The 27,979-nt window shown below is 35.3% G+C and overlaps 1 protein-coding gene across 2 annotated transcripts; it reads left to right on the forward strand.

The window, feature by feature from the left end:
• Positions 1–484: 484 nt before the first annotated feature.
• On the forward strand, positions 485–26,527 carry LOC120083808 (Transducin/WD40 repeat-like superfamily protein). Of its 2 annotated transcripts, XM_039039689.2 has the most exons (11): positions 485–783; positions 5,855–5,951; positions 6,724–6,785; positions 6,985–7,041; positions 7,264–7,323; positions 7,975–8,031; positions 8,164–8,206; positions 9,317–9,394; positions 25,525–25,843; positions 25,909–26,065; positions 26,164–26,527. In XM_039039689.2, exons 1-11 carry the CDS (start codon positions 682–684, stop codon positions 26,263–26,265), a joined length of 1,134 nt encoding a protein of 377 aa, XP_038895617.1. In that variant the 5' UTR covers positions 485–681; the 3' UTR covers positions 26,266–26,527. The 2 variants fall into 2 exon arrangements, with proteins under 2 accessions (XP_038895617.1, XP_090172399.1); XM_090316273.1 differs by lacking the exon at positions 9,317–9,394 and having other exon boundaries at positions 549–783.
• Positions 26,528–27,979: the final 1,452 nt, after the last annotated feature.

A 27,979-nucleotide genomic window follows, 5' to 3' on the forward strand; every position in this document is an offset into this window, starting at 1 on the left:
AAATAAGCATATTTTGTATTTTAGGAATGAGAGTGTACATATTCTATCAAATTAAAACATAAACTAGTTTTATTCTGAATTGATGAAATATATTTTCTGCATTACAACATCACTTTGCAATTAGTTTTAAGTTTAGACACAACTAGATTTATTTGAAGAAAAAAGAATTGATAAATTAAAAAGTAAACTAAAACTTTTAAAACATTAGGATAGTTTTTATTTTCCAAAAAAATAATATTTGAATATTAAGAAGAAACTTTAATAAGTAAGAAAAGGAAAGTTAAAACAAGTACTAACTCAATTACTCCATTGATATATAATATGTGCTAATAATCAAAATATGTGTGAAAATCAATTCATCCTTAATTTATTAGAAAAATAAGGAAATGATAAGACATAATTATTGTTTTAAAAATTTTAAAAAACCTGTCAAAATAATTAAATAAGTATAACTCATCAAAGTGTACTAAAAAGGAAAAAGGAAAAAAAAGAAAAAAAAAAGAAAAAAAAAAGAAAAAAAGGTTTTGAAAAACAAATGATTGAGCTTAAGCTTGGGCCGAATCTCAAGTAGCCCAGAATTGAGCCAGATTACGCTGCTGATCGAAGAAGACCCAATTTCACGATTATCGGCGACTCGTTGGCCGTCGGCAGACCAATTCGCCAAGGCGCAGAGAGGCTACGATGTCGGAGGCGCCGCTGAGACGACTGAGAGGTCACAGAGCCACTGCCACGTGCTGTATCGCCTCGAATGACCGTCCTGGCCTTGTCGCTACTTCAGGCGAGGTAGAGTAGGACTGTACTTATGGACTTTGCGTTCTCTTTCCTCGTTTCTACTGTATCAGTTAAAGAGTTTCAGATGGCAAACAAAGATTGATCACAAATGATGTATTGAACTTTATTGATGGAGAATGATCAAAGCACAATAACCTTTATATAGAAGGCATCTTGTGTAAAAATGATAACCAAAATTTACAAGTGAAAAAATGAAGAACAGAATTACAAAGAATCAGTTGTAACAATCTAAATATATAAAACCCAGCTGAATAACATTTATCTAGAGATTTCTGTTAACACCCCCCTCAAGCCTGTGATGTGAAGAACACACATTGAGCTTGTTTTTTAGAGGAAGGAATTTTGTTGCTGAAAGAGGCTTAGTAAACACATCTGCAACTTGAGCAGCAGCAGGAAGATGCTGAGTTTGAATTCTCTTCTGTTGAACTAGATCTCTGGCAAAATAGATGTCGATTTTAACGTGTTTGGTGCGAGAATAGAGAATTGGATTGACACTCAAATGTACACACTGAGATGATCACACCATATAATTAGAGATTGATGTAATCGAACATGTAGATCAGTGAATGAGGAGTGTAACCAAACTAATTATGATGAGGCAAGAGCTAGACTTCTGTATTCTGCTTCTATACTAGATCTTGAAATAACCGTTTGTTTCTTTGATGTCCATTGAATTAGATTTCCTCCAAAAATGCACACACTCTTGAAGTTGACTTCCTATCATCTGGATCTGAAGCCCAGTCTGCATTTGCAAATCCATGAATGATTATATTTTTTGGCTGCTTAAACAATAGACCATGATCAAGAGTTTCAGCCAAATATCTGAGGATACGTTTTACAGCTTGCCAATGAAAGTTATTTGGAGAGTGCATAAATTGGCACACTTTGTTTACGCTGTAAGCAATTTTAGGTCTTGTTAAAGTCACATATTGTAATGCTCCAACAATGCTTCTATACAGTAGTATATGCTCAAAATTTTCACCATGATAAGCTGATATTCCAAAGCCACTTACCACTGGAGTAGAGATTGATTTTGCATCTTGCTTTTTGGCCTTATACAACACATCTGAAATATACTTCTTTTGTGAAAGAAACAAACCTCTAGTTTCTGGATAAGAAACTTCAACTCCCAAAAGATAGTTCAGCAACCCAAGATCTTTAAGAGAGAATTGATTATTCAAATTAGCAATCAGTTTATCAACCATCTGGGATGAACTTCCAACTTTAGAGCTTGTAAAACCTAGCATATGAGAAAAGAAGTCAATCTATCAAACCAGGCACGTGGAGCTTGTTTCAACCCATATAAAGTTATCTTCAGTTTACACATCATCGTAGGAGCTGAGGAGTCTACCATACCTGGTGGTTGATTCATATAAACCTCATCTTTTAACAATCCATGAAGAAAGGCTTTGTTTATATCAACTTGTCTCAATTTCCAACCATAGTATAACGTGAGAATGAATAATACTCTTATAGTCATAGGTTTTATCACTGGGCTAAAAGTCTTAGTGTAATCAAGATCTGCAACTTGATTATATCCTTGAGCCACTAACCTTGCCTTATATCTAGCTATAGAGCCATATGAGTTTTTTTTTTTTTTTTTTTTTTTTTTTTTTTTTTTTTAAATTTTGAAAACCCATTTACAATCAAATCACCTTTTTATCAGTTGTTTGAGGTTCCAGAGACCATGTTTCATTTGCTATCAAAGCTTTATATTCTTCTATCATTGCTTTTACCCAATGTGGACACTCCAAAGCTTCTTTGACATTTGGAGGTTCAACTTCAAGATATTCCACAAAAAGGATTTTAGGCTTAACAATTCCATTCGTTCCTCTCGTGATCATTGGATGATTGTTAACAACATGAGATGATTCTTAACAGTGGTGCAGCAGTGAATGAACTCTAATTGTATTTGGATCTGGTTGATCCTGAGAAGGAATTTCAGGAAGAGACATGTTTGAGAAGTTGATGGCGAAGTATTTAGTATGGGTTATGAAGAAGATGAAACTCGAGAAGTATTCAAAGAAGGATTATCAGGAGATGTTGGAGAAGTTGGAGAAGTTGAAGGATTGTTAGATATTTCATTTATACAATGGTCAATCGGATGTAAAGTATTGGATGATGGATTTGACAAGTCATTAATGACAAGACATAAAGATGATGTAGGCTCAATAATGGATGTTTGGTATGGTTGTAGAATAGGTAAATAGCTTGGACTTGAAGTGATATTTGAATATGTCTGATTGGATTGAAAAAAGGAGGAAGGAAAATTCAATTCATCAAAGAGTACATGTCTAGAGACATACGTTCTGCCAGTATTGGATAAGCATTTATATCCTTTGTGAATGGAGCTATATCCCAAGAAAATACAAGGAGTTGATCGAGGGTCCAACTTATGTTTGTTATAAGATCCCAATAATAGATCTCAATGAAGGGTAACATAGACAACCAAATGTTTTTAGGAATGAATAGTTAGGTTTAGTACCAAATATTTTTTTCTAAGGGAGACATCTTTTGATGAACTAATGTAGGAAGTCTATTTATCAAATAAACTGTGGTGGAAAAAGCATCATCCCAAAAATCAAGACTCAAAGAAGAATGAGATAATAAAGCTAGACCGGTTTGAACAATATGTCTATGTTTTCTTTTGACAAGACCGTTTTGTTGAGAAGTATGTGAGCAAGACATTATATGTTCTATACCATTGTTTTTGAGATAGAGAATGAATGAACGAAATTCACCCTCTCCATCAATTTGAAGACGAATGATTGAATGGCCTAGGAGTTTCTCTACCGTTTTTTTATAGGATAAGAAAGTACTAAAAAGGTTCGTTTTTGTTTCTAAGAAAATAGATCCAAGTATATCTTGAAAAGGCATCAACAAAGCTAATGTAGTATTTAAAGCAATTTCTAAATGTTTTATAAGAGTGTCCGCAAATATTAGTCACAACCAATTGTATAGGAGCAAAGTAGACAGTTTGTGAATTAGTAAAAAGAAGATTATGGCTTTTGGCAAGTGCACAAGCATGACAAACAGAGAACTTCTTTTTATTTGATTATGAAACATTACAAGAAGTAAGAACATGTTTAACAGTGTTTAGACTTGGATGACCTAATCTATTGTGCCATATATCAAGTATAGATGACACCGAATGACTAGCATTAGACTTTGTAGTTGATGTATGAAGAATTTGAGAGTTGCCTTTTTGAGTTGAACATTGGCTTGATGAAGATTCTTGGGATTTTGCTTTTTCCAGTGCAAAACAGTAAAGTCTATCAACAAAATTACCTTGGAGAAGAGTTTGGCCATTGAGATCCTTCACAAAACAAACATTGGAATGAAATTCAAAAAAGACTAGATTATCTTTAGCAAACTGATTTACACTTATATGATTTTTGGTAATTTTAATTTTTAAGTTGAAAGATAGTTTTTGGATAAGAAGTAGGAAATGAAGATTTTAGAAGAGAGGATCCTGTATGAGAGACATTCAAACCTACACCATTGCCGACTACCACTTTGTTGTCTCCAAGATATTCGGATATGTAGGTCATATTTGATACATCATTTGTGACATGATTCGTGGGTCTTGAGTCTGGAAACCACTGATTCTCCCTATTGAACTTATTTTGTATTGAAACTGTATTGATAGAAGAAGAGTTCATATTCTGATCTGCCGATTAGAGGAAAAGTTTTGCCCATTCTGACTTGAATTAGGTCCATGAAACCATTTTTCAAGAAGAAGATAGCACTTCAATACTGTATGTCTGAACTTACCACAGACTTGGCATTAGGGTTTTCCATTGTTGTTTCAGAACCTCTTGTTCTTTCCTCGTTTGTTCGCATCATTGTTGTTCGATGAAGTGGAAGAACTAGGAACTTGTTTTGATTGATTTTGTGTTGTCAAGTTTATTGATGGTACAGATCCATCAGGATTAACAAATCCATGTCTTTCAATTCGATTTTCTTGGGCCGGTAATTGAGAATACACTCTTTGTAAAGAGGAATATTCATCTTTGTCAGTGATGACTGATACAGTGGAATCGAATTCAGCGCCCAATCCTGCCAATATATGCATTACGTGATCTTCATGAGGCATTTTCCTTCTAGCCGCATTCAAAGAATCAACAAAATTCTCGATTTTCTTCAGGATTTGCGATTCTTGTTGAAGAAGAGGCTGATTCAGTGATGATAAACTTTGGTGGAACATTCGTTTCTTGATAGATGAATTTCTCTAGTCCATAACCTCGTAAGGTTGTAGTAATTTGTAATTTCCAGGATAGGAAATTACCTTCTTCTAGTTTCATAGTGTTGATTTTGCTCCAAGGGTTGATTACTTTGAATGAATTTGAAGAAGAAATGGTTTCTGTTGATGATGTAGAATTTTGGTCCATTTTCGAAAAGAAATACCCAGAAATTTTTGGTCGTTAGACTTCTGCTCTGATACCATAAAGAGTTTCAGATGGCAAACAAGATTGATCACAAATGATGTAGTGAACTTTATTGATGGAGAATGATCAAAGCACAATAGCCTTTATATAGAAGGCATCTTGTGTAAAAATGATAAATAAAATTTACAACTGAAAAACTGAAGAACAGAATTACAAAGAATCAGTTGTAACAGTCTAAATATATAAAACCCAGCTGAATAACATTTATCTAGTGAGCTGAGCTCTCTTAATATCAGTTGCTAAAGATCGGCTCTGCCATTTTTTATTGTCTTTGTGTTAGCTATTAAACGGTATTGAGTTTTACTAGGTTGCCTAAGGTTCCCTGGGGCTGTAATTACATCTCATTTTGGCTTCTGGCTGTACAGTTTCCATGCTTGATTTGAGCTTCAAATTTACCAGGGAAGTCTATTAAACCTGAGAATTGGTCTTCTACAATTGACGTTAGAAACAATTGTGTACATATATTTGTTGTATGAATTTGGCTGTTATATGAATTTGGTTATGTTAGTTATAACTGGATTGGACTATATGAGTTAATTGTATATAGCTCTTATTTAGTGAACGTCTACACTTCTTAATTTACTCTTCCTTTCTACATTTTCTGGAGTGTGTAGGATGGTTGTGTTTGCTGGTTTGACATGAGATGCAAAGATGTCGTATCCATTATGGAAGTAGGAAAAGAACCTATTTCATCCATATGTTTCAAGCCAGGTCCATTTTTCTTCTACTTATTCCTTTGTTTAAGTCTCATTGGTGAATGAAAACAGTAATGATTCACTCTATCAACGGTATATTATACATTATCTGATATCTTTCTTCTTAAAATCCCATAGACATATTACAATGAATTCGTCAGTCACTGCAAGTATATCTGTATCGGAGAACATTAGTGAAGCTTGGGGGAAATCTAGAATGCGGGGATGGGAGACTGTATTTCCCTACTGACTTAGATGGCCATGTACATTTTAGGTTTCTCAAGTTTGTTGTACCTTTGTTCACAATATATATTATTGATAGAGTAGTGATATAATATTACATTTACCATAACTCTTTGTTTTTGAGTTGAGTGGTTGTTTAACAATTAATATGGTATCAGAGCAAGGGGTTCAAGCCTACAAGTGAGGGAGAATCTTAGAGTATTAATATAATATTAAATTTACCATAACTCATCAAGTTAGGCTTTTGGGTTGAGTGGTTATTTAATGGCTTTGAATGTGAGAAATGATTTGATCTTTCAACCTGATTTGTAATCCATTTGTCCATGGGAAAAAAACTCTTCAATCATATCCATCCTAGTTCTAAGAACTTTTGGAAGACTCGATGATCTGCAGACCCAAGCCACCACCGGCTAAAAATGTTTAGCAGTTTCTCAAGATTGAAATGAAAATCACCTATCTAGCATATTTTCAAAATATTTCGTTTTTGTTGTTGTAAGTTTTGCTGATCCATTCTGCCTTTTTATTTTCCCCCCTCTGCTTATCAGGGAATGAAGACGTTATTTACATCTCCTCTGGGAAGGAAATTAAGTCATTTGATGTTCATCAGGTAAGCAAGTTTCATAATGTTAAAAACTTATTAAAAAATATATTTTTATTTCAAAGAGAATAACATTTTGAACCACCCAACTCCTCCCCAAGTAGCATAATACTTGCTGTGTATAACTTAATTTTGGTCATGTTTTTGTGTCTTTTAATTTATCAGTGGTTACTTCTGTTGACTTATATTTTCCTTTTTACTTTTGGAGGCCGCATCATCAAAACCATTGGGGAGTTATAGTTACAACAAAGAGGAGATAAATCAGGTAGAGTTAATCAGTAAAATTGTTATTTTTACATGTCTCTTGCTCTAGTTGGATTGGTACCAACAAATAATGGAACTAAGTTCTTCATTTTAAGGTGCTGAGACATGTTTCAAAATCCAATATATATATATATATATATATTTTTTTTTTTATAAAAAAAAAATAAGAAAAATAAATTGTTATTGGATTGGAAGCCATTAGTCAAAATTTCTTCCCATGCAGGTTTCTTGTAGCCCTAAAGCTTCTTTTCTTGCTGCCGCTGATGATGGCGGTGATGTTAAGGTCAGCATCTTTAGCTTACCGATATTTCTTTTCTTGGGATTTGAACTCAAATGAGCATCCAGGTATTTTTTTTCCCCATAATTCTAGTTCAGTTCAGTTAGATGGAGGAACAGGTTTATGAGCTCTGGAATTAGATAATGAAATTACATTTATTTAATTATAGTTTCTCGTAAAAACTCGAAATTTCTGGCATCAATTGTCTACAGCATTTTTAAGCAAATATTGCTTTCTTATGTCCGTTTGAGTGACAGTGAGCCTGTAAGTTTTGATCACATCATTTATTCCCTAAAGAATCTGATCAGCTCATTTGCAGGCAGTTCGTTGAAGCTTTTTTCCCCCCCTCCCCCCTTTTTTTTGGGTATTTTATCTCTAAGCTTTTTAACTTTCCTCGCATGATATTGAATGTTGATATAACCTATATAGTATTTTTTAATTAATTATTATTATTATTATATCATTATTATTTAGTTATTTATTTCCCAACATAACGTATAAAGTAAGTTGAAAATAGTATTGTTGTATCTCATTCATTGTGTGCAAGCATCCACGAATTTCCACTCCTTTCATTAAAAAACATGCAGAAAAAATGGTTTTATAATGTTGCTATCTCCAAATTGACAGTTTAAATGCTGATAATATCCTTTATGGCAGATCATTGATATTCACAATAATTGCCTATATAAAACATTAAGATCTGGCCATACAAGTGTATCCTTTCTTGTAACTTGAAGCATTTTTTAATAAATCAGGTTTCTGTAATTCATTCTTTTCCCACGTGCTTTACAGTTTTTTAGTTTTGTTACATGGATCCCATCTTTGCATCCTGAACCATATATTTAGATCTGTAGCAGTGTTCAGTTCCTTCCTTGGAGACCCTGGGAAGGTAAACTCAAAACATATTAACCTTTACCTCCACTTTTTCTTCAGTGATCATTCACTTCAGATCATCAGTAATCCAGTCTGTACTCTGATCATTTAAATTTGATAACTTAGTTTGGAATATATGTCGTTTCTGATTTTTACAGGAACAGGATCGCGTATTTTATTAACAAGTGTATGCCAACGAACTGTTTAAAAGTACCTAAACATATTGAATTATGAGTTATTATTACCCTTAGTATTTAGTCTGGATTCTCAGAAGTTCAAAGTAGAGCGCTCAATTATCATGAGACTTTATCTCATTGCAATCGAAAAAAACATGAAAAAGAAGAATATCCAATTTTTCAATGTTTCTGTATAATGCTAATACTTCGTCTAGATCTTGACTGAGATGTACTCTGCTTGTTGGCATATTTCATTGATTATTGTGAAAAACAACTTCGCACAGTCATTAATCTGGATTTGGATTATGGAGGGATACGGTAAAGATAAGACTTCTTATTCTTTCACACGTAGGATGCATTCAATTTCCATGTATTACAGTTTGTCCATCAATTTGAAGTTGGCTTTAGGATCCTACATCCTGATGTTTCAGAGTTTTCTAAGAATATGATATATACAAATGCTTAACAGAGAGATCCAATTCTACAACTACAAGTTACCATAGGCTAGAAAGTTAAGATTTGTTGTCAGTGTTGTCTCCCATGCAAATGTATTTACAGTCCCTGGATGACCTCTCGACAATATTGAAGAGGGTACTAATTGGAGAGAATAAAAAAGTTCCATATATTGTGGATTTATAGACGTTCTTGTGTTGATTATCACTCTTAGAATCTTCTGAACAATGAGAAGTTATTACTGTTGGTGGATAACGTGCCACAAGTTAGGGTGTGATTTAAAGTGTATGATAGCCTGCTTTGTTCATAATTAGAGTATAAAGAATGTTTAGTTTCTTTGCTAGTTGGGAGTCACCTGCGACATTTGTTTCTTTGTTAGTTGTTATTCTTGATGCGATATAGTCATCGTTTATGTTTTCAAGTTGCCCCATGTTTAGATAATTGGAAGCCTCACCTTTCCTATCTGAATGCTGTTTCAAAATTCCGGCATTATGCAGTTATTACAGGAGGACTTGATTCAAAGCTCATTATGTGGGACTTTTCCAGAGGACGCCCCATCAAAGTACTTGATTTTGGTTCGTACATGTGCAGCACATCTGTTTATGTGTTATTCTTATTCCATGCATGATGCATTTCATTTTGTATGCACTAGTTCACCTTTTTTTATTTTTGCGCCTAGTTCATCCAATTTTTATGATATGCATTAGATGTACCAAAAGGAAGTAATACTAGTAGTAAAGATTCCTAGAGATTTGGTTCTCTCTACATTACAACACACCAGATGGAGGTCACTCCCTATATTAAACAGTAATTATCCAAAATAACTGTCCCAAGAAACTTGTATGAGCAGTCCTTGCTATCTCTCTTTATCTATTTCTCCCTCCGCAACTTTTCTTGCATAAGTGCTGAGATTCGGAGGTTTCTTCTGCCTATTATTGTTGTTATGGGTAAAAATAAGTGCTTATTTAGCTAAGTGTCCAGGTGACCGAATGAGTCATCCTAAAAGTAAGTGTTTATTTGACTAAGTGCCGAAGCCCAAGTAAATGACCCAATGGGTCCCCTGAGTAAGTGCTTATTTTGCAAAGTGTCCAAACCTAACGAAATGACCCAATGGGTCATCCTAAGACCAAGTCCTTATTTGTTAAAAGGCTAAGCTTAAGGAAATGATCCAATGGGTCATCTCAAGAGTAGGAGCTTATTTGACTAAATGTCCAAGCCTAAGAAGCGATTCAATGGCTTAGAGTAAATGCTTATTTGACTAAGTGTCCAAGCCTAAGTAAGTGACCCAATAAGTCATCCCAAGAGCAAGTACTTATTTGGCCAAGTGTTTGATCCTAAAGAAGCGACCCAATGGGTCATCCCGAGAATAGGTGCTACCTGGCTAAGTTTCCAAGCCTAAGGAAGTGTTCCAATGGGTCATTCCAATAGCAAATGGTTATTTGGCTAAGTGTCGAAGCATAAGAAAGTGACCCATGGGTCATCCCAAGGGTAAATGCTTATTTGGCTAAATGTCGAAGCTTAAGGAAGTGACCTAATGGGTCACCCTAAGAGTAGGTGCTTGTTAGGTAAGTCCAAGGCCAAGGAAGTGACCCGATGGGTCATCCCAAGAGTAGATGCTTATTTGGCTAAGTGTACAAACTTAAGGAAGTGATCCAACGGGTTATCCTAAGAGTAGGTGCCTACTTGGGGTAAGTGTCTATGTCTAAGAAAGTGATCCACCCAATGGGTCATTCCATGAGTAGGTATTTATTTGTCTAAGTTTTTAATCTAGAGGAAGTGACCGAATAGGTGATCCCAAGACTAATTGCTTATTTGACTGAGTGTTCATGCCTTAGGAAGTGACCCGATAAGTCATTCACACTAAGCAAAATTAGGGTTCCCTAAAGCCTATGGAGGAAGCCAAGTGAAGACCAACCCTTCCGCCTAAGGAGGAAGCGAAGTGAAGGTCGTCCCCTCATGCCCAAGGAGGAAGCCAATTGAATGGCCTTTACACCTAGTGAAATTAAGGTCCCCTTCAAACTATGAGGATTGTTGAATACAGAACTTTTCTTATATTTCTTATGATAATTTTACAAGAGGGAGCATCCCTTATATATACACCTATGATAGCTAATTAAGGAAAACATTATAACAGTAAAAAATGTACATATGGAAAGAATAAAAGTAAACCCAAATTACAGGAAATGAAATCATATGTATAAGGTAAGAAGTGATTTCCCATATTCAACACTCCCCCTCAAGCTGGGCATTATATGTTGATTAAGTCCGGCTTGATTTTTAAGTCTTCAAACATATTCTTAGAAAGGGCCTTTGTTATTATGTCAGCAATTTGCCTTTTGGTAGGTATGTGGTTGAGTGAGATGCTTTTGTTTTCAATTTTTTCTTTAATAAAGTGCCTTTATGCGATCATGATGGATTGGGTCTTTGGCGATACTGATAGTAGCTTGATTATCACAGTGTACCTCCATTGGTTCTTCTGATTTGATTTTAAGCTCAGATAGAATGCTTTTGAGCCACATTCCTTCACATATTCCTTGAGTTAGAGCTTTTAGTTCTGCTTCGGCACTGCTTTTGGATACTACAGATTGTTTCTTGCTTCGCCAGGTGACTAAATTTCCCCAAACAAAGGTGCAATATTCGAAAGTTGACCTTCTGTCTATTTTTGAGCTTGCCCAATCGGCATCTGTGAAGATTTCGATGTTTCTTCTTTTAGATTTATTGAAGTATAATCCCTCTCCTGGAGTTCATTTCAAGTACCCGAGTATTTTGTATACAGCTTGCATATTATCTTCTGTTGGACTGTTCATAAATTGACTTACAAAGCTAACTGCAAAACAGATATCAGGTCTTGTGTGAGTTAGGTAAATCAATTTTCCAACTACCCTTTGATACTGATCTTTGTTAACCAGTTTGTGATTGTTTTTTTTGATTATGTGATTGTTAGTGTCAATTGGAGTATTAGCAAGCTTGCATCCAAGCATTCCAGTTTCCTTTAACAGGTCAAGGACATATTTTCTTTGAGAAATGCTCAAGCCTGTTTTTGAGCGGGCTACTTCCATTCCTAGGAAGTATTTAAGGTTGCCTAAGTCCTTTACTTTGAATTCCTTGGCTAAGAGAAGTTTTAGATTTCTTATTTCTTCTTCATGGTCTCCAGTAAGGATAATGTCATCTACATAGACAATGATAATTGCTATTTTACTTGTGCAAGAATGTTTGACGAAGAGAGTATGGTCAGATTGACATTGTGAGTACCCGTTTTCCTTTACCACTCTTGAGAATTTATCAAACCATGCCCTAGGGGATTGTTTTAGGCCATATAGGGATTTTTTGAGTTTGCAAACCTTATTTATGGTTTGAGTAGATTCCACACCGGCCGGTATATCCATATACACTTCTTCTTCTAAGTCTCCATTAAGGAAGGCATTCTTTATGTTTAATTGGTGAAGAATCCAATCATTATTCATAGCTAGGGAAAACAGGGCACGAATAGTATTTAATTTTGCTATCGGGGCAAATGTTTCTTGATAGTCAATGCCATAGGACTGAGTGAATCCTTTGGTGATGAGTCTAGCTTTGAACCTATCTATTTCTCCATTAGCCTTGTACTTGATGGTGAAGATCCATTTGCATCCTACTGTTTTCTTTCCTGGAGGTAGGTCTATTATTTTCCATGTGTGGTTCTTTTCCAAGGCTTTTATTTTGTCTAATACAGCTTGCTTCCAATTAATGTCATTGAGGGCTTCATAGACATTGTTCAGAATGTAAACTTGGGATAGTGTGGTTGTGAATGCTTTAAACTTGGGAGAGAGGTTTTTGTAGGACAGGTAGTTTTGGATGGGATGCATCGTACAGGTTCTTACCCCTTTCCGTTTTGCAATAGGAAGATCAATGTCTTCATTAAGTGTTTCAGCTGTGGAGTTGGAGACATGATTTTCCAGTATTTCGGTTGGGTTTTGATTGAGTATTGGTGCATGTTCAAGGGTGTTCTTCCTTCTAGTATAGACTATAAGGTCTTTCCTACTTTCTGGTGGGCCTTGATTGGGAATATCTATTTCATGTATATAAGGAACATATGGAGCACTCTCTTCAAAGAGATCTAGTTTTGGATTTCTTCGCTTTCCAGAAGTTTTTCATTTTCTATGAGGGTGGAAGCTTCAATGGTGTCTTGTTTTTTGAAGTAAGTTTGGGTTTCAAAGAAGGTTACATCCATGGATGTATAGAACCTTTTTGTAGTTGGTGAGTAGCATTTGTACCCCTTTTGACTTGGAGCATAACCGAGAAAGATGCATTTTATTGCCTTATGATCTAACTTACTTCTATTGGGTCTATGATCTTGGACAAAGACTGTGCAACCAAATATTTTTAAAGGGACTTGAGAAAAAAGTCTATCATGTGGAAATACTTCCTTAAGTTTTTGTAAGGGAGTTTTGAAGCCTAATATTCGAGAGGGCATTCTATTAATAAGGTAGGTGGCTGTTAGAACCGCTTCTCCCCAAAAAAGGTGGGGGATGTTAGCGTGACACATTAAAGCTCTAGAAACTTCTAGGAGGTGTCTGTTTTTTCTCTCCACAATTCCATTTTGCTGGGGAGTGTTAGGACATGTACTCAGGTGGGCAATACCTTTTTCGTTTAGAAAATTTTTCAAGGAAGTGTTAAAATAATCCTTAACATTGTTAGTGTGAAGAATTTGGATTTTGGTGTTAAAGAGATTGAAAATCATGGCAAGCAGATTCTGGAATATGGAAGTAACTTCAGATTTTTCTTTCATTAAAAAAACCCAAGTCTAGTGTGATCATCGATAAATGAAACAAACCATTTAACTCTTGTTACATTCTGAACTATACTACGTCCCTAAACATCACCATGCATCATAGAAAAGGGATAAGAGGGTTTATATGCACCTACCAGATATGAGGATCGAGCCAAATTTGCCATTTCACAAGACTCACATTGAAACACCTGAGAACTTTTATTGAAAATATCTGGAAACATTCGTTTTAAATATAGAAAATTGGGATCTCCTAAACGATTATGCCATAACATTATTGTACTATCATAATTGTCTTTAGAAGCAACAAAAGTAGATGTACTAACATAATCATCTTTAGAGACAACAAAATTAGATGAACTAGATGTACTATTATAATAGTCTTTAGAAATAAAACGAGATTTGCTAAGACCTAACTCCTTGACGTGAGGCTTAAGAGCATTTAGTATGTAGAGACCTGAGGTTTCCTTAGCATTTTCAATCATCTTCCCTGAATTCAAATCCTGAAATATGCAATTATGTGAGTAGAAAGTTGCACTGCAATTTTTCATAAACGTTAGTTTACTTATGGAAAGAAGATTGCATTTAAGATTTGGGACATGCAACACATTTTCTAATACTAGATCTTTAGATACAAACACATTTCCAGTTCCCATTACTTTAGAATAGGTACCATCGGCAATCTTTACAGTAATTTGACTATTACAGTGTGTGTAGTTAGTTAAAAGTGAGATGTCATTTGTCATGTGATCTGATGCACTAGAGTCAATAATCCAAGTACTATAATTTTCTTTGGTTGCATTAAGGGTCCAAAGAAAGTTACTTGATTGTACCATTGTTGCTACGCTGGTTTTTGATGTTTTTTTAGTGGGTTTCGGTTGGCCAAATAGTTTTTGGAGAAGGTCCAACTGCTTCTTAGTAAACACATTATATTCAGGGTTGACGTTACCTTCTGATGATGTACTTGCTTGATAGGCCTTTCCACGTCTGTCTCCTGTACCTTTGTTGGACTTCCAATCTGGAGGTTTTCCATGAATATCCCAACACACTTCTTTAGCGTGTCCTGGTTTTTTACAGTGTTCACACCATGGTCTTGGTTTTCGTTGTCGATTCTCAGTTCCTGTGTAGTTCTGGTTTCGATTGTAACGGTTATTATGAGTATTTGTACGTACCTCATTACCAAGGTTTCGAGCAAGTAAGGCTGATCCTTCAGGTTCTGAACTGGTAGTCACTCCTAACATTAGTTTCTTCCTGCTTTCTTCTCTTCTCACTTCTGCAAAAACTTCTTTGATGTTAGGTAATGGTTTAATAGCTAAGATTCTACCACGTACCTCATCGAGTTCCTTATTAAGGCCAAGCAGAAATTTGAACACTCGTTTCTTTTCAACTATCTTTTTGAATGTAGCTTCATCTGTAGCGCATTCCCACTTATGGCTTTCAAATACGTCCAGTTGCTGCCAAAGTCGAGATAGTTGAGTAAAATAGTGAGTGACTTGCATATCCTCTTGCCGTAGCTCATGAATTTTGCCTTCAATTTCAAATGACTCTGTAGTATTTTCTTGGTTAGAATAAGTTTCACGAGCTGCTTCCTAGATTTCGCTTGCAGTTGAGAAGAGTAAAAAACCCTTCACCAATCTCTGTCGTCATGGAGTTGATTAGCCATGACATAACCATATTATTTTCCGCTTTCCATGTCTTGTATCTTTGATCAGCTTGGTCTGGGATAGGATTTTTGCTTGATAGGTAATCTTTCTTTCCTTTTCCACATATGAACATCATAACTGATTGTGACCAATGTAGGTAATTCCTTCCATTTAATTTGTGATTAGTAATTGGAAGTACGGTCCCTTCAGTATTGTTAGAATTTATGAATGCCATAAAAGATTGTTGATTGGCAAAATAATTAATGAAACAGGAAATAGGAAAAAGGAAAAAAAAACCGATGAAAAACTGATAAAAAATCGTCAAAACTGAAAAGAAAAATCGTCCAGACTTGACTCACACTCTAGACCCAAGATTTCACCCAATCCGACCCAGAAAACTCCAGCCCAGTCTGATCCGACTTCATTCACGTGACCCGTGTAGTTTCTGACCCGTTCACTTGCGGTTCTGTCCACCCGATCTGGCCCAGAAGATGCTGACCCGGTTTCGACCCGACTTCGTTCGTGCGACCCGACTCAACTTAACCCGTTCCCTCGAGATTTCGTCGATGATGCTGCCGCGATTTCGTTTTCGGCGATCTTCACCTACGATTCGCGACTACTCACGATTGGAGACGAGACTTTCGGGAATCGGCACCCATGGTCGATGACTTCCGGTTGATGAATGTGTTCGTGGTCGTCGAATGAACGTTTTTGCTTTAGAGAATGTGTTTTTGCTTTGGGTCGGATGGTCGTCGGATGAACGTTTTCGGATTGTTGGCTGGGTTTAATGCGTTTTTCTTCGGACGTGAAGCTTCACGCAAGGAATCGATGGAGCTACTAGGTATGTTTGAGGTTTTCTGTTTTCTTTTCTAGGGTTTCGGATGTGAAACCAATAGAAAAGATTTATAGGGTTGGCCCTAATACCATATTGAATACAAAACTTTTCTTATATTTCTTATGATAATTTTACAAGAGGAGCATCCCTTATATATACATCTATGATAGCTAATTAAGGAAAACATTATAACAGTAAAAAATGTACATATGGAAAGAATAAAAGTAAACCCAAATTAAAGGAAATGAAATCATATGTATAAGGTAAGAGGTGATTTTCCATATTCAACAAGGATACTAAGTGAAGGCCTACCATTAAGCCCAAGGAAGAAGCCAAGCGAAGTTCAATCCTCAATCTTCATATTTAGACAAATCATGCTGATTTTTTATGCCTAGGCTGAAAGCCAAACTCTATACTTAAACAGACTCTCAAGAAGTAGAATGAACAAAGAAAGCACATAATCTTCATTGATAGCCTGGTATTACATGAAAATGCACAAGAAACAAGCGAGAATAAGGGTACACAAGCAAGATATATATTAAAAGAAAACAAGAGAATAGCATAGATTAATAGAATCCAGTAAACGAGTAAGACAAAAACAGAATCATGAAAGTCAATGATTTGGAACATTCTTCAAAAACTCCTCCAAGTCCGTATCATCTACACCAGCAACATCTTTCTCCACATAATGACGATTATCCTTCAAGTGAGGATAATGGGCATGTGCACTGCGAGGTCGACCAACTTATCCCCTAACCCATAGTTTAGTTACATGGCAAGAATAATCCACCATCAGTCAGGATGCCAAAGCCATTAAGCTTAGCCTTGAGAGTAGACAACTTAGCCTGGGTTTCTACTAGTAGGGCTTGGACCTTCGCTAGCTGAGTTGGCGGGTGGATCTTGTGAGCCTTAAATTGAGAGGCAATCCGAGCTAAATTGCTTTGTACGACTCTTAAGGACTCATTGGCTTGACGATGCAAAGCTGGGGTACGATCCAACTCCTCTATTGGAACATGTTGCTACTTAAGGGTGTTAAAAAAACCTGATGACCTGAAAAAACCGATCAACCCAACCCAACCCGTGCGGTTTGGGTTGAGTTATCAACTCATTTGGATTGAATTGAGTTCAAATAAATGAAAATTTTATGGGTTGGGTTGGGTTGGTTCATGGGTTCACCTAATATAACCCGAACCAACTCGAATTTATCATTAACTTTAAAATATTTTTTTTCTTACTTATAACACAATTATTTATACATATATTGATTTTAATTTTATTTAATTCCAATATTTTTTTTTAATAATTTATTCTTCAACAGCTTTTAGAAGTAGTTTCTTTACACTTTAGAAAGAAAAATTTCACTATATAAATTGAAGTTGAGTTGTTAATCTTAATTCAATACATGAAAATAATTAAATTAGGCTTTTACATATTTACGTTTTGCTTCTTTTTAGAATAAAATTTTAAATAAATGACTTGTTTTGTTTAATTTCAATTAGTGTTTCAAATGTTATTATGGTCTTTCTTGTGAATTTTGGAGACTTGTTTTGTTATGATAGATTTTGGATATCGTTCTTGTGGATTGTGGAATCTTATGTGTTTTTTATTGGTGATTCCAAGTTTCTTTTTTTAAAGGGAACCAATGGAACCGAACCAACTCAACCCATTTTTTATGGGTTGGTTTGGTTCGGGTTCATAATTTAACAAAGGTTAGTTTGGGTTAGAAAAATACACAAACCGAACCATAGGTGGGCCTAAAATATCCCTAAACCCAACCCAACCCAACCCACGAACACCCCTATTGCTATTGAAGATAGTAAATCTCGCTGGCCATTTGGCAAGAAGAGATGGTTACAAGGTCGAAGGCCTATGAGAGAAGATGTCTAAGCATAAGAAGAAAAAAGAAAGAAAAAAAATGTGTATCGTACCCGTTGCATCAAGTCCAAAGTGAAACTGAGTATAGGAAATATATTTTTTTCTCTTATTCATTGAGTGATTGAGAAAGACTCAATATATACAAGAAGATTATCAATCAATGTGCTAAAATTAAGCTATCAATCTAAACTTATATAGAAAGAAAAACAATTATAATATACAAGGAAATAATCTAAATTAATTCTGATGAAAAGTAAAGAGAAGAGAAAATGACACACACTTGTTACGTTGAAAACCCTAGTACAAGGAGAAAAAACCACGGTGCAGAGAACTTTATTATAATAATGTGATATTGAATAATGTCTAGAGGCTACAGTTTAAATAGAAAAAGATGAAACCCTAGGGTACACATGAAAAGACAAAAATACCCTTAAGGCAAATATTCTATTTTCAACACTCACCCTCAAGTTGGAGCGTAGATATCAACGAGATCCAACTTGCTAACACATGAGTCAAAGAGTTGTCGTGATAGCCCTTTTGTGAGTACATCTGCAATCTGCTGACTAGAAGGAACATAGAGAACACAAATATTTCCACTGTCAAGCCTTTCTTTTGATAAAATGTCTGTCAATCTCTACATGCTTCATTCTGTCATGCTGAACAGGGTTGTTTGCAATGCTTATAGCAGCCTTGTTATGACAATAGAGTTTCATCGGCCCATCATGACTTTGGTTAAGATCAATTAGGACCTTTTCCAGCCATATTTCTTCGCATATCCCAAGGCTCATGGCCCTGTATTCACCTTCGACACTACTTCTGGCAACCACCCCTTACTACTTCTGGCCCTATATCCAACTCCTCTATTGATTTCCTACACAAATCATTCATGATGGCCTCATTTGGGTCTAGAAGGCTCACAGCCACCTAAGAGGAACCATGGTCAAAGAGACCATTCCACTTAGCCATGATGTTTTCCAACTCATCTGCCCCATTGGCAAAGGAATTAGAGGGCCTAGGGTAGTTAATCGACCTACTAGGATGACCTTCAGCTGACAGAGAAAGGGCTTCAAGACTATGAGGAACATAGTATGAGGCAGAAGGATCAACCAAAGGCATAGTCCGAGGAGGATATGAGCGAGTGCATAAACGTTGTGTAGGATGATGATCTCGATCCTGAAAATTGGAATGGGATCAAACGGGGCCCACCTGGATTTAAGCAAAGGCGAACCTTGACTCGCCATAAGCATCAACTTCCTCCATGAGAGTGAGTTTGCCACAGGGAGGCATTCCTACAAGCACCGGAGGTGTGTGAAAATTGAAAAGATGTATGTGCATGTAAAGGGAAAAATATGCATAACATTTAATCTCCCACCTGCAATTCCAAGGTCAAGATTATACTATAATAAAATTGACTGTTCAACAAAGAGTAAGTCGGAGCAGAGTTCCTTGGGAACGAAAGGGTAGTATTGTAGAATTCAAGGGCAATCAGAGATGATGCCAACTTTCATTCAACTGTAAAGAGGAAGAATAGGATAGCCAAAGTCAGAATAATATATAACTATAAACGCAATGTGGTTCCGATCGAGTAAGGGAACAAGAATGTACACATCACCCCAAACCTAGTCGAAACCAAAAAAGAAAAACACCCTTCTTTCGAATCTTTGTTAGAGGAAAGGCCTTTTACAACTGATTTGAACCCAAATTTGGGATTGAGACAAAAATACTCCACAAAATCGAGATAGTTGTTCAAATGGCTAAAGTTTATAAAGTCTTTCACCTCTATCTTGGGCGAGTCTCATGTTGGATCCAAAAAATATAGCATTGAGTTAGATACTCCACGTGTTGGGAGCAAATTCGGTGGGGCAAGGTTGACATATATATGTTTTCTGCAAAAGGTGTAAAGGTAGACACCATATCTAAACATAAAAAGGTGAAGTGCCACTTCACCCTGTGGGGGGGATTATCGACATATTCACTAGGTAACAAGACACTCATGCAAATTAATTCGGGAATATCATATAACAAAGTAATTGTTTGGAAGTGACAACTCTATGAAAATGGATCTAGCAGGACGACGAGACCCATGCCTATGTCTACTATATGGTCTAGAGGTAAGAGGTGGGGAGTATTTAGATCCAGAATTTGAGGGTTGCTTGAAATCAATAAAAGAAAATGCACAAAGAGAGAGAGAGGAGAATATACCTGAAAGAAATGTGGAAAACTCAAGGGAGAGAAAAGGATCACTTGGGAAAGCAATAACTCAAGTGAGATATAGAGTTATGAACTCCATCTATCCATTTATCTAGAAGTGGGCACACAAATCGAGATGGAAGGACAATGACCAAGTAGTAACAAAAAAAGTACTCTTAATCTAATTCTAAGCTAGTATATACACACAAGGCTTAGAAACAAGAGTTAGGAGCAACTATTATGGGTGAAAATAAGTGTTTAGTTGGCTTAGAGTCCAAGCCTAAGGAAGGGACTCAATGAGTAATCCAAAGAGTACATGCTTATTTGGTTTAAGTGTCTAAGCCCAAGGAAGTGAGCCAATGGGTCATCCAAAGAGTAGGTACTTATTTGGCTAAGTGTCCAAGCCAAGTGACCCAATGTATCATCGAAGAGCAAGGGTTTATTTGACTAAGTGTCTAAGCCTAAGAAAGTGATCTAATGGGTAATCCCACAAGTGCTTATTTGTCTAAGTATTCAAACCTAAGGAAGTGAGCTAATGGGTCATCCCAAGGATAAGTTCTCATTTGGCTAAGTGTCGAAGCTTAAGGAAGTGACTTATTGGGTGATTCCAAGAGTAGCTACTTATTTGTCTAAGTGTTCAAGCTTAAGTAAGTGACCCAATAGGTCATTCAAAGAGTAAGTGCTTGTTTGGGTAAGTGTCTAAGCATAAGGAAGTGACCTAATAGGTCATCTAAAGAGTAGGATGGGAAGAGTTTCTGATACCCTTGTTTGGTATAAGATTTATGAGTTGGACATGAGAATATTGTATTCTCATGCATTCTCTTTTCTTATGGATAAGAGGTACTTTATCCTTTACAAAAAGGTGAGTTTTCTCTTTTTTCCCCTCATTCTTTTGCTTTTTATTTTGAACATAGTTAATTAATTTACCAAAATCAATGCAATTAATTATTTAACTAAAGTAACTCGACAATATTTCATTAAAATATATACTTAATTCAATTTTACAAATCAAAACTCATTAAAGGAATGCAATTACTTATTCATTGAACGTGTTGATTAATTAGTAATTAATATCTTATATATATATAATTTATTAATTAAGATTAGTGAAACCAATCTAGTATTGGCAAAAAAAAATCAATCTAATACAAAAATCTATTTTTCAATAATTGTAATTAATTACTTATTTATTATTTATAATCAGTTAATTAATTATTTTGATTAATTTTTATTATTTGAAAATATTTCCATCATTTTTTTCATTTAAAACAATTACCCTTAAGTTATCATAATTTCACTTATTTTTTGACTTTTTATATAATATATTGTTTATTAAATTATATTTTCTTATATTATTTAGTTAAAACTTAAATTAAATTTATATTACTAATACTAAACTTAATTAATTAAAGTACTAAAAAAACTTAATTAATTAAAAATAATTAAGTTGTAAGTTATAATTAATATGACATTCAATAAATATATTAATTGGTTAATTTAATTATACATTACTTATTTTTCAAATATTTGTAATTAAAATACGGGTAATTGTTTTAAATGGCAAAACTATTGGAAATATTTTTAAATATAGCAAAATGTCAGTATCTATTAATGATAACAACGATAAATAGAAATAGACATCTATCATTGACACTAGTAGAATAGATATCTATCCGTGTCTCTCTCTCTCTCTTTTTTTTTTTTTTTTTTTTTTTTTTTTTTTTTTAAACAGAAACAACCACTTTCATTGAGAAAAAAAATGAAAAAAAATACAAGCATGGGCATACAAAAAACCAAGCCCACAAAATAGAGAAGTCCTCCTACAAAATGAGACTCCAACTATGTAAGAGAATGTTTATGGAGTAGTTACAAAAGGTGTTTGAAATCGAAGCCCACAAAGAAACGTGATAGCGAATAAGGGACCAAATCTCACTAGGGTCCCTATCCCTTCCTCTAAAAGTCCTGTCATTCCGATCGCTCCACAAAGTCCATAAAATAGCACACACCTGAGCATGTCATAGAAAACAACCCTTCTCCCTTCACGACGGATGGAGAAGGAACTCTTTAATCATACTACGAGTACCCCTCTGACGAGCCAAAGAGATGCCAAACATCTGGAAAAACAGCTCCCAAACTGAACTAGCATACTCACACTGCCAAAGGATATGATCAAAGTCTTCCTCTGCCTTCTGACAAAGAAGACAATAGAACGGCCCAACAAGCGAAGGTGATTTCCTTACCAGCCAATCCATCATATTAGCACGGCCATGAAGAACTTGCCAGGTAAAGAACCTCACTTTCCTAGGGATCTTAATCCTCCAAAGAACTGAGAAGACCGAGACACCTATGGGAGAATAATCAACCATACTTTGAAAAAAGGATTTACATGAGAATCCCTCAAAAGGACTAGGATTCCAAACTCTCACATCTCTTTTCCCAATTCTAAACGAATGGCCTTCGAGTAAGGCAAGAAGAGAGGCCACATCCGCTGTTTTCCTATTGGAAAGAGGACGACGGAAATCAAAAGAAAAGGAACACGAGCTCCCAAATCAAACAAGAAAGTCAACCACAAAGTGATTCTTTCTAGAAGATAAGTAAAACAATCTCGGGAATAAAGCACAATGAGGTCTCTCTCGCACCCAATGGTCTTCCCAGAACTAAGTGTCCCTCCCCTCCCCCATCACATAATGAACAAACAAACGAAGGGAGCTCTTTCTAAATATCCTTCCACAAGTCCCGGTGTGTCCTTCTACTCCCCTTAGCCAACCACTCGAAAGGATGGGGGCCATGAATACTAGCAATAATCTTACGCTAAAGAGAGTTGGGCTCAGAGAAGAAACGCCATAACCATTTGCCTAAGAGGGCTTTGTTACGTAATCTAAGGTTTCCAATCTCAAGACCCCCCATTCGAGATCGACTACTCCACAATTTCCCACCTAACCAAATGAACACCTTTACCTTTCCCTTCATCAATCCCTTCCTAAATAAAGTCACGCATTAATCTCTCCACATCCTTAAAAACCTTAGTAGGGGCTCTAAAAAGGGAAAAGAGGTAAATAGGTAAGCCAGATAGGACCAATTTGATCAAAGTGAGCCTTCTCGCTTTGGAAAAGGAATCTCTTTTCCAAGAGGCTAACCTTCTTCTAACTTTGTCCACCAGCGGATCCCACAAAGTAATCGGCAGGGTTGCTTCCAAGAGGAAGACCAAGATAAGAAGAGGGAAGGTCCCAAAGCTCACACCCCACCATATCCGACCATCTTTTAAGCTTCCCAACCTCACAATTAATCCCCATTAAACTACATTTACTCTTATTAATCTTCAAACCAAAAATCTCCTCGAAGAAAGCCAAGATATGGTTCAACACAATAAACGAGACCTCACTGCTAGAGTAGAAAAAGATCGTGTCATAAGAAAATCGAAGATGTGAAAGGGGGATCCTAGCTCACCCACTTGAAAGGGAGTAATAAAATTACCCTCCACACACTTGTCCACAATTCTATTAAGAATATCCACCACCAATAAGAATAAGAAGGGAGACGAAGGATCTCCTTGTCTGAGCCCTCTTGAAGCCGCCATTTTGCCTTTAGGGCTCCCATTTATAAGGAAAGAATAGCTAACATTCCTTAAGCAACCCCACATCCACATCCTTCATTTATAACCAAAGCCCTTCTTATCCAAAACCTTGTCCAAGAAGTTCCAATCCACATGGTCATAGGTCTTTTCAAAGTCAATCTCTATTCGTGTCTATCACTATCTATCACTGACAGACAGTGACATTTTGTTATATTTGTAAATAAGTTGGCTCATTTCTTTATATTTGAAAACAAGCCTTAAAATTATTATTTGATTCTTAATTAATTAATTTTTATCAATACATTGAATGATGTTTATTGTTTAATTAATGCATCTTTTAAAATTATGTAAGATTGTCATGCTTAATTCGATAAATTTAATACAAACATAATTTTTGTTCATAAAATTCTGATAACATCTCCCATGCACAACTAAACACAGTAATTTTTTATTCAAATGCATCATATTCTCAGGCATCTTTATTCCCAAGATCTTAAACCAAATGACCCCTAAGAGTCAACTCAATCCTTGAGTTCAGTTGCACAGGCTTAGATCCACCAACAAAATTATTTGGACAATTTGGAAAGACAACCAACACCTCTAGAACTCGGATCGAGACCTGCATGGTTGATATGAAACCGTTTTCACAGTTGGTTACATAACGGTTTAATTTAGTCTGCAATGGTCCAATTAATGACTCAAGACATTAATTAACCAAATGATTGTTACAAAACAAGACTTCTATATAAACAAAAGAATAAAGTAGATTTGAGGTACATCCAAAATAAACACAATTATCTACTTTCTGAGCTCTATACTAAATTTGTTATTCACTTAAGCATAGGAGTGTTGGTGGCTAAGCACCACAAAGGTGTGGAATTTCTCTATTTTGCTAGGCAATTGTTTGGGTTTTCCCTTTATTTACAAATTTAACGTTATTTAATTTTGGCATCAACAATTATATTCTTCAAGACTTGATTTTCTTCTTTTCCTGTAGAGTGAATCATACAAGTGTTTGAATCCATTTTCCCTTTAGAATTCTAGCCTGATAGCTCATTTATCATGTGGATTTGGTTTATATATGAATACAATATGCTAGTTGTAGTTCTAATCCTTGGATTTAGTTTATAGATAAATACAGTATACTAGTTGTACAAGTCTTATTTGATCCTGCTGAGAAGTGAGAAGCAAAAGTTGGCATAGAGCCCCTTGGGTTTATGAAAATTTCTAAGGATGTCTGCAAGACATGGTGATAGCTAAGAAGCATGGGCACTTTAGTTTGGCTAGCTTGTTCGTGTTCGACACGTGTTGGACACTTGGACACTCTGACACTTGTTGGACACGTATCGGACACTTGTGAGTGCAACAAATATGTTAGACATGCATAGAACACTTGTTGAGTAGACTAAAAAGACACATATTCAATATAAAAAATTTTGAGTGAAATACATCAAACTAATTTTTTAAGCATATAAATGCATCAACCCATTTACTTTGGATTATCTTTTGGTATGAAAATGATATATATTTTTAAAATGATATTTTAATAGACGTATGCTCCCCGTGTCGTGTCCTAGATTTAAAAAAAATGGCGTGTTGTAGTGTCCATGTCTCGTGTCCGTATTTGTGCTTGTCATTTTTGAAAAATACTATGTCAGTGTCAATGGTATTGGTCATGTATGAAGAATTTCAGAAAAGTTGAAAGGAAAACAGTAACGATTATGACAACATCAGTTCAGATAATGTAAAATACACACATATAATATAATACGTCACTGTGATTGATATTTCATTGTTTTGTCATTTTCATCCTTCAACAGATATCCCTGACAACAACCCTTCCAGCAACACGGGACAATGTTTTAATCCTGCATTTATTCATGCAATAGCGGTTCCTGAAGTTAATATGCTGGATAAATTGGGCCAGATATGTGTCGTTGCAAGGGGCGATGGTATTGTTCATGTGATTGATATTGAATCCGAGAAAGCGAAGAATTCCTCAAAATCTGGTAAAAGAATACAAACAAGATCTAAGGGAGTTAGAGCTGCTTGTGATATGGATAACCAAAAGCAAACTGGAAGAAAGAGGTTATATTTGGATTACACTGTTGGCGGACATTCTGCTGCTGTGTCCTGTGTGTAAGTAATTTCTTTCTCCTCTTCTGCAACATGACGAATCTCCCTTACCAAGTGGAAAGTTTCAGGGCATTTTCTCAATTTGGAGAGAAAGGGAGGTTCATAGTTTCTGGTGGGAATGATAAATGCATAAAGCTTTGGAATTGGTCTAGAGTTCCTGATGCTGGGGAAACTGGCAGCAGCAACAATGATATTCTTTATTTGAACATCAATCTGAGCAAAAAGGTTTGTGATTTATTGATAGTTGCATGTAGATCCATATCATTATTCATTACTCGTGCTTCATCAAATAGTTTCTAAGTTGGGAATTCAATCTTCTGCAGGTGAATTGGCTTTGTACTACTCCATCTGAAACAGAAAACCTTATCGTTTGTGATACTAGCAAAGTAGTGAAGGTATATAATGTTGCGTTAAGTGCCTCATAATCAGAGTTTAGGAAGTTATCTGAGGAATTCTGAACCATGCTGCTGTTCTTGTATTTGAAGTATATGATTTTAGATCCTTAAGAGTAACAATTTTGAGACCAAGGGTAGACATTTCCTGAGAATCACCTCGAAATATTGCCTTCCTGACTAGGTGCAGCCACCCTCCTACTCTCATAATCTGCATTTGGCCTTCATTAGACTTGTACAACTGGGTATGTGAACACCTTAGCCCTATTTAATAACCATTTAGTTTTTAGTTTTAGGTTTTTGAATATTTTTGTTCTCACCATTCCTTGCAATAGTTTTCATTATTTTTAAAGTAGAGAGTAAAATGAAGAAATTCTTAGGTAGAAGTAGTTTTTATTAACTTAATTAAAAAAAAAAAAAGAAAAGAAAAAACAACTAAGGTCTCGTTTGGTAATAATTTGTCTTTTGTTTTTTTGGTTTTGAAAATTAAATCTATAGACACTACTTCCACCTCTAAATTTCTTCATTTGTTTACTTTTTACAAATGGTTTAAAAAATCAAATCAAATTTTGGAAACTAAAAAAAAAGCTTTTAAATACTTGTTTTTGTTTTTGGAATTTGACTAATAATTCAACAATTGTACTATGTAAATCATTGTAAGAAATAAAGAAGAAATAAACTTAATTTTTAAAAATCATAAACTAAAAACGAAATAGTTACTAAATGAGGTTTAAATGATTATCGAATGGAGCTTTGATAATTAGTCTTCATCTTCTATGGAGCTTTGATAATTAGTCTTCATATTCTATTTATTACAAAATTACACAATGTTCGCACGAGATTTAGTCTAATTGGTTTTGTTTCTTGTAATCTCAAATGTTAAATGAAAATGATTAAGTAATGCCTTCTGTTAATGTTTTTGAAAAGCTACAACTGAAAAGAAAAATAAAAGATAAAAGAAAAATTATGTGATTTTTAAAATATGTCATCTATTGGGATGTTTCTTAAAAATGAAAAATAAGCAGGAAATTAGAAACAATATTAAAATGATCATTTTAGGATAGAAAACTAAATGGAAGAAAAAGGGAAAAATACATTCCTTCGCTGCATTATCAAAAGGGATAACAACATATAAGAAAAAGGGACCAAATGTAAGGGAAAATTTGGGTGGATGACCTAAAATTTGGGTCTATAATGCCAAATGATTTTTTTTAAACCTCAATTGACTCTCCGCTGATGTCAAATTACAAGAATTGCCTCTCACAAAATTGGTCTCGCTTTCGTTGCAATGGATCTCGCTCTCGCTGTCTCTCTTCCATCGTGATGTAATTGTTTGAGTGTATGAATGATTTGACAATTTTCACAAAATTATCTATCTAAAACCTCAAATCGTTAACATGCTAAACGTATAATGGTGAATTATTTAAAATCTAAACTTCATTTGAACTATGTTTTGTTGAACGGAGATTTATTGAACGAGGTTTTCCAAAACGGAGTTTTTTAGAACTAAACAGAGTTTTTAGAAAGGGTTTTTCAGAATGGAATGAACTTTTATAGAACGTGATTTCATTGGTGTTTGTTGAAACGTGGTCTCAAAAAAGGTACGAAAATAGCATAACAAAAGGAGTGTGAGTGAAAGCGATCATTACCAAGTGTTTAGGGTTTTGAGAGAAAGAGCAAGAGAGAGCGATAGTGAGAAAGCTCGAGAGCGAGAGAGCAAGAGGAAGCAACAGTGAGAGTCACGAGA

Source organism: Benincasa hispida, chromosome 8, assembly GCF_027475165.1.
Source record: "Benincasa hispida cultivar pf3 chromosome 8, pf3_genome.v1.1, whole genome shotgun sequence".
NCBI classification, from domain to species: Eukaryota; Viridiplantae; Streptophyta; class Magnoliopsida; order Cucurbitales; family Cucurbitaceae; genus Benincasa; species Benincasa hispida.

What these genes read in the sequence shown, in the direction of transcription:
- LOC120083808 (XM_039039689.2), top strand. Translation starts at nt 682, where the DNA reads ATGTCGGAGGCGCCGCTGAGACGACTGAGAGGTCACAGAGCCACTGCC. An exon ending in TTGTCGCTACTTCAGGCGAG is followed by an intron (nt 784 to 5,854) that starts GTAGAGTAGGAC and finishes TGGAGTGTGTAG; the next exon opens with GATGGTTGTGTTTGCTGGTT. An exon ending in ACATCAATCTGAGCAAAAAG is followed by an intron (nt 26,066 to 26,163) that starts GTTTGTGATTTA and finishes AATCTTCTGCAG; the next exon opens with GTGAATTGGCTTTGTACTAC.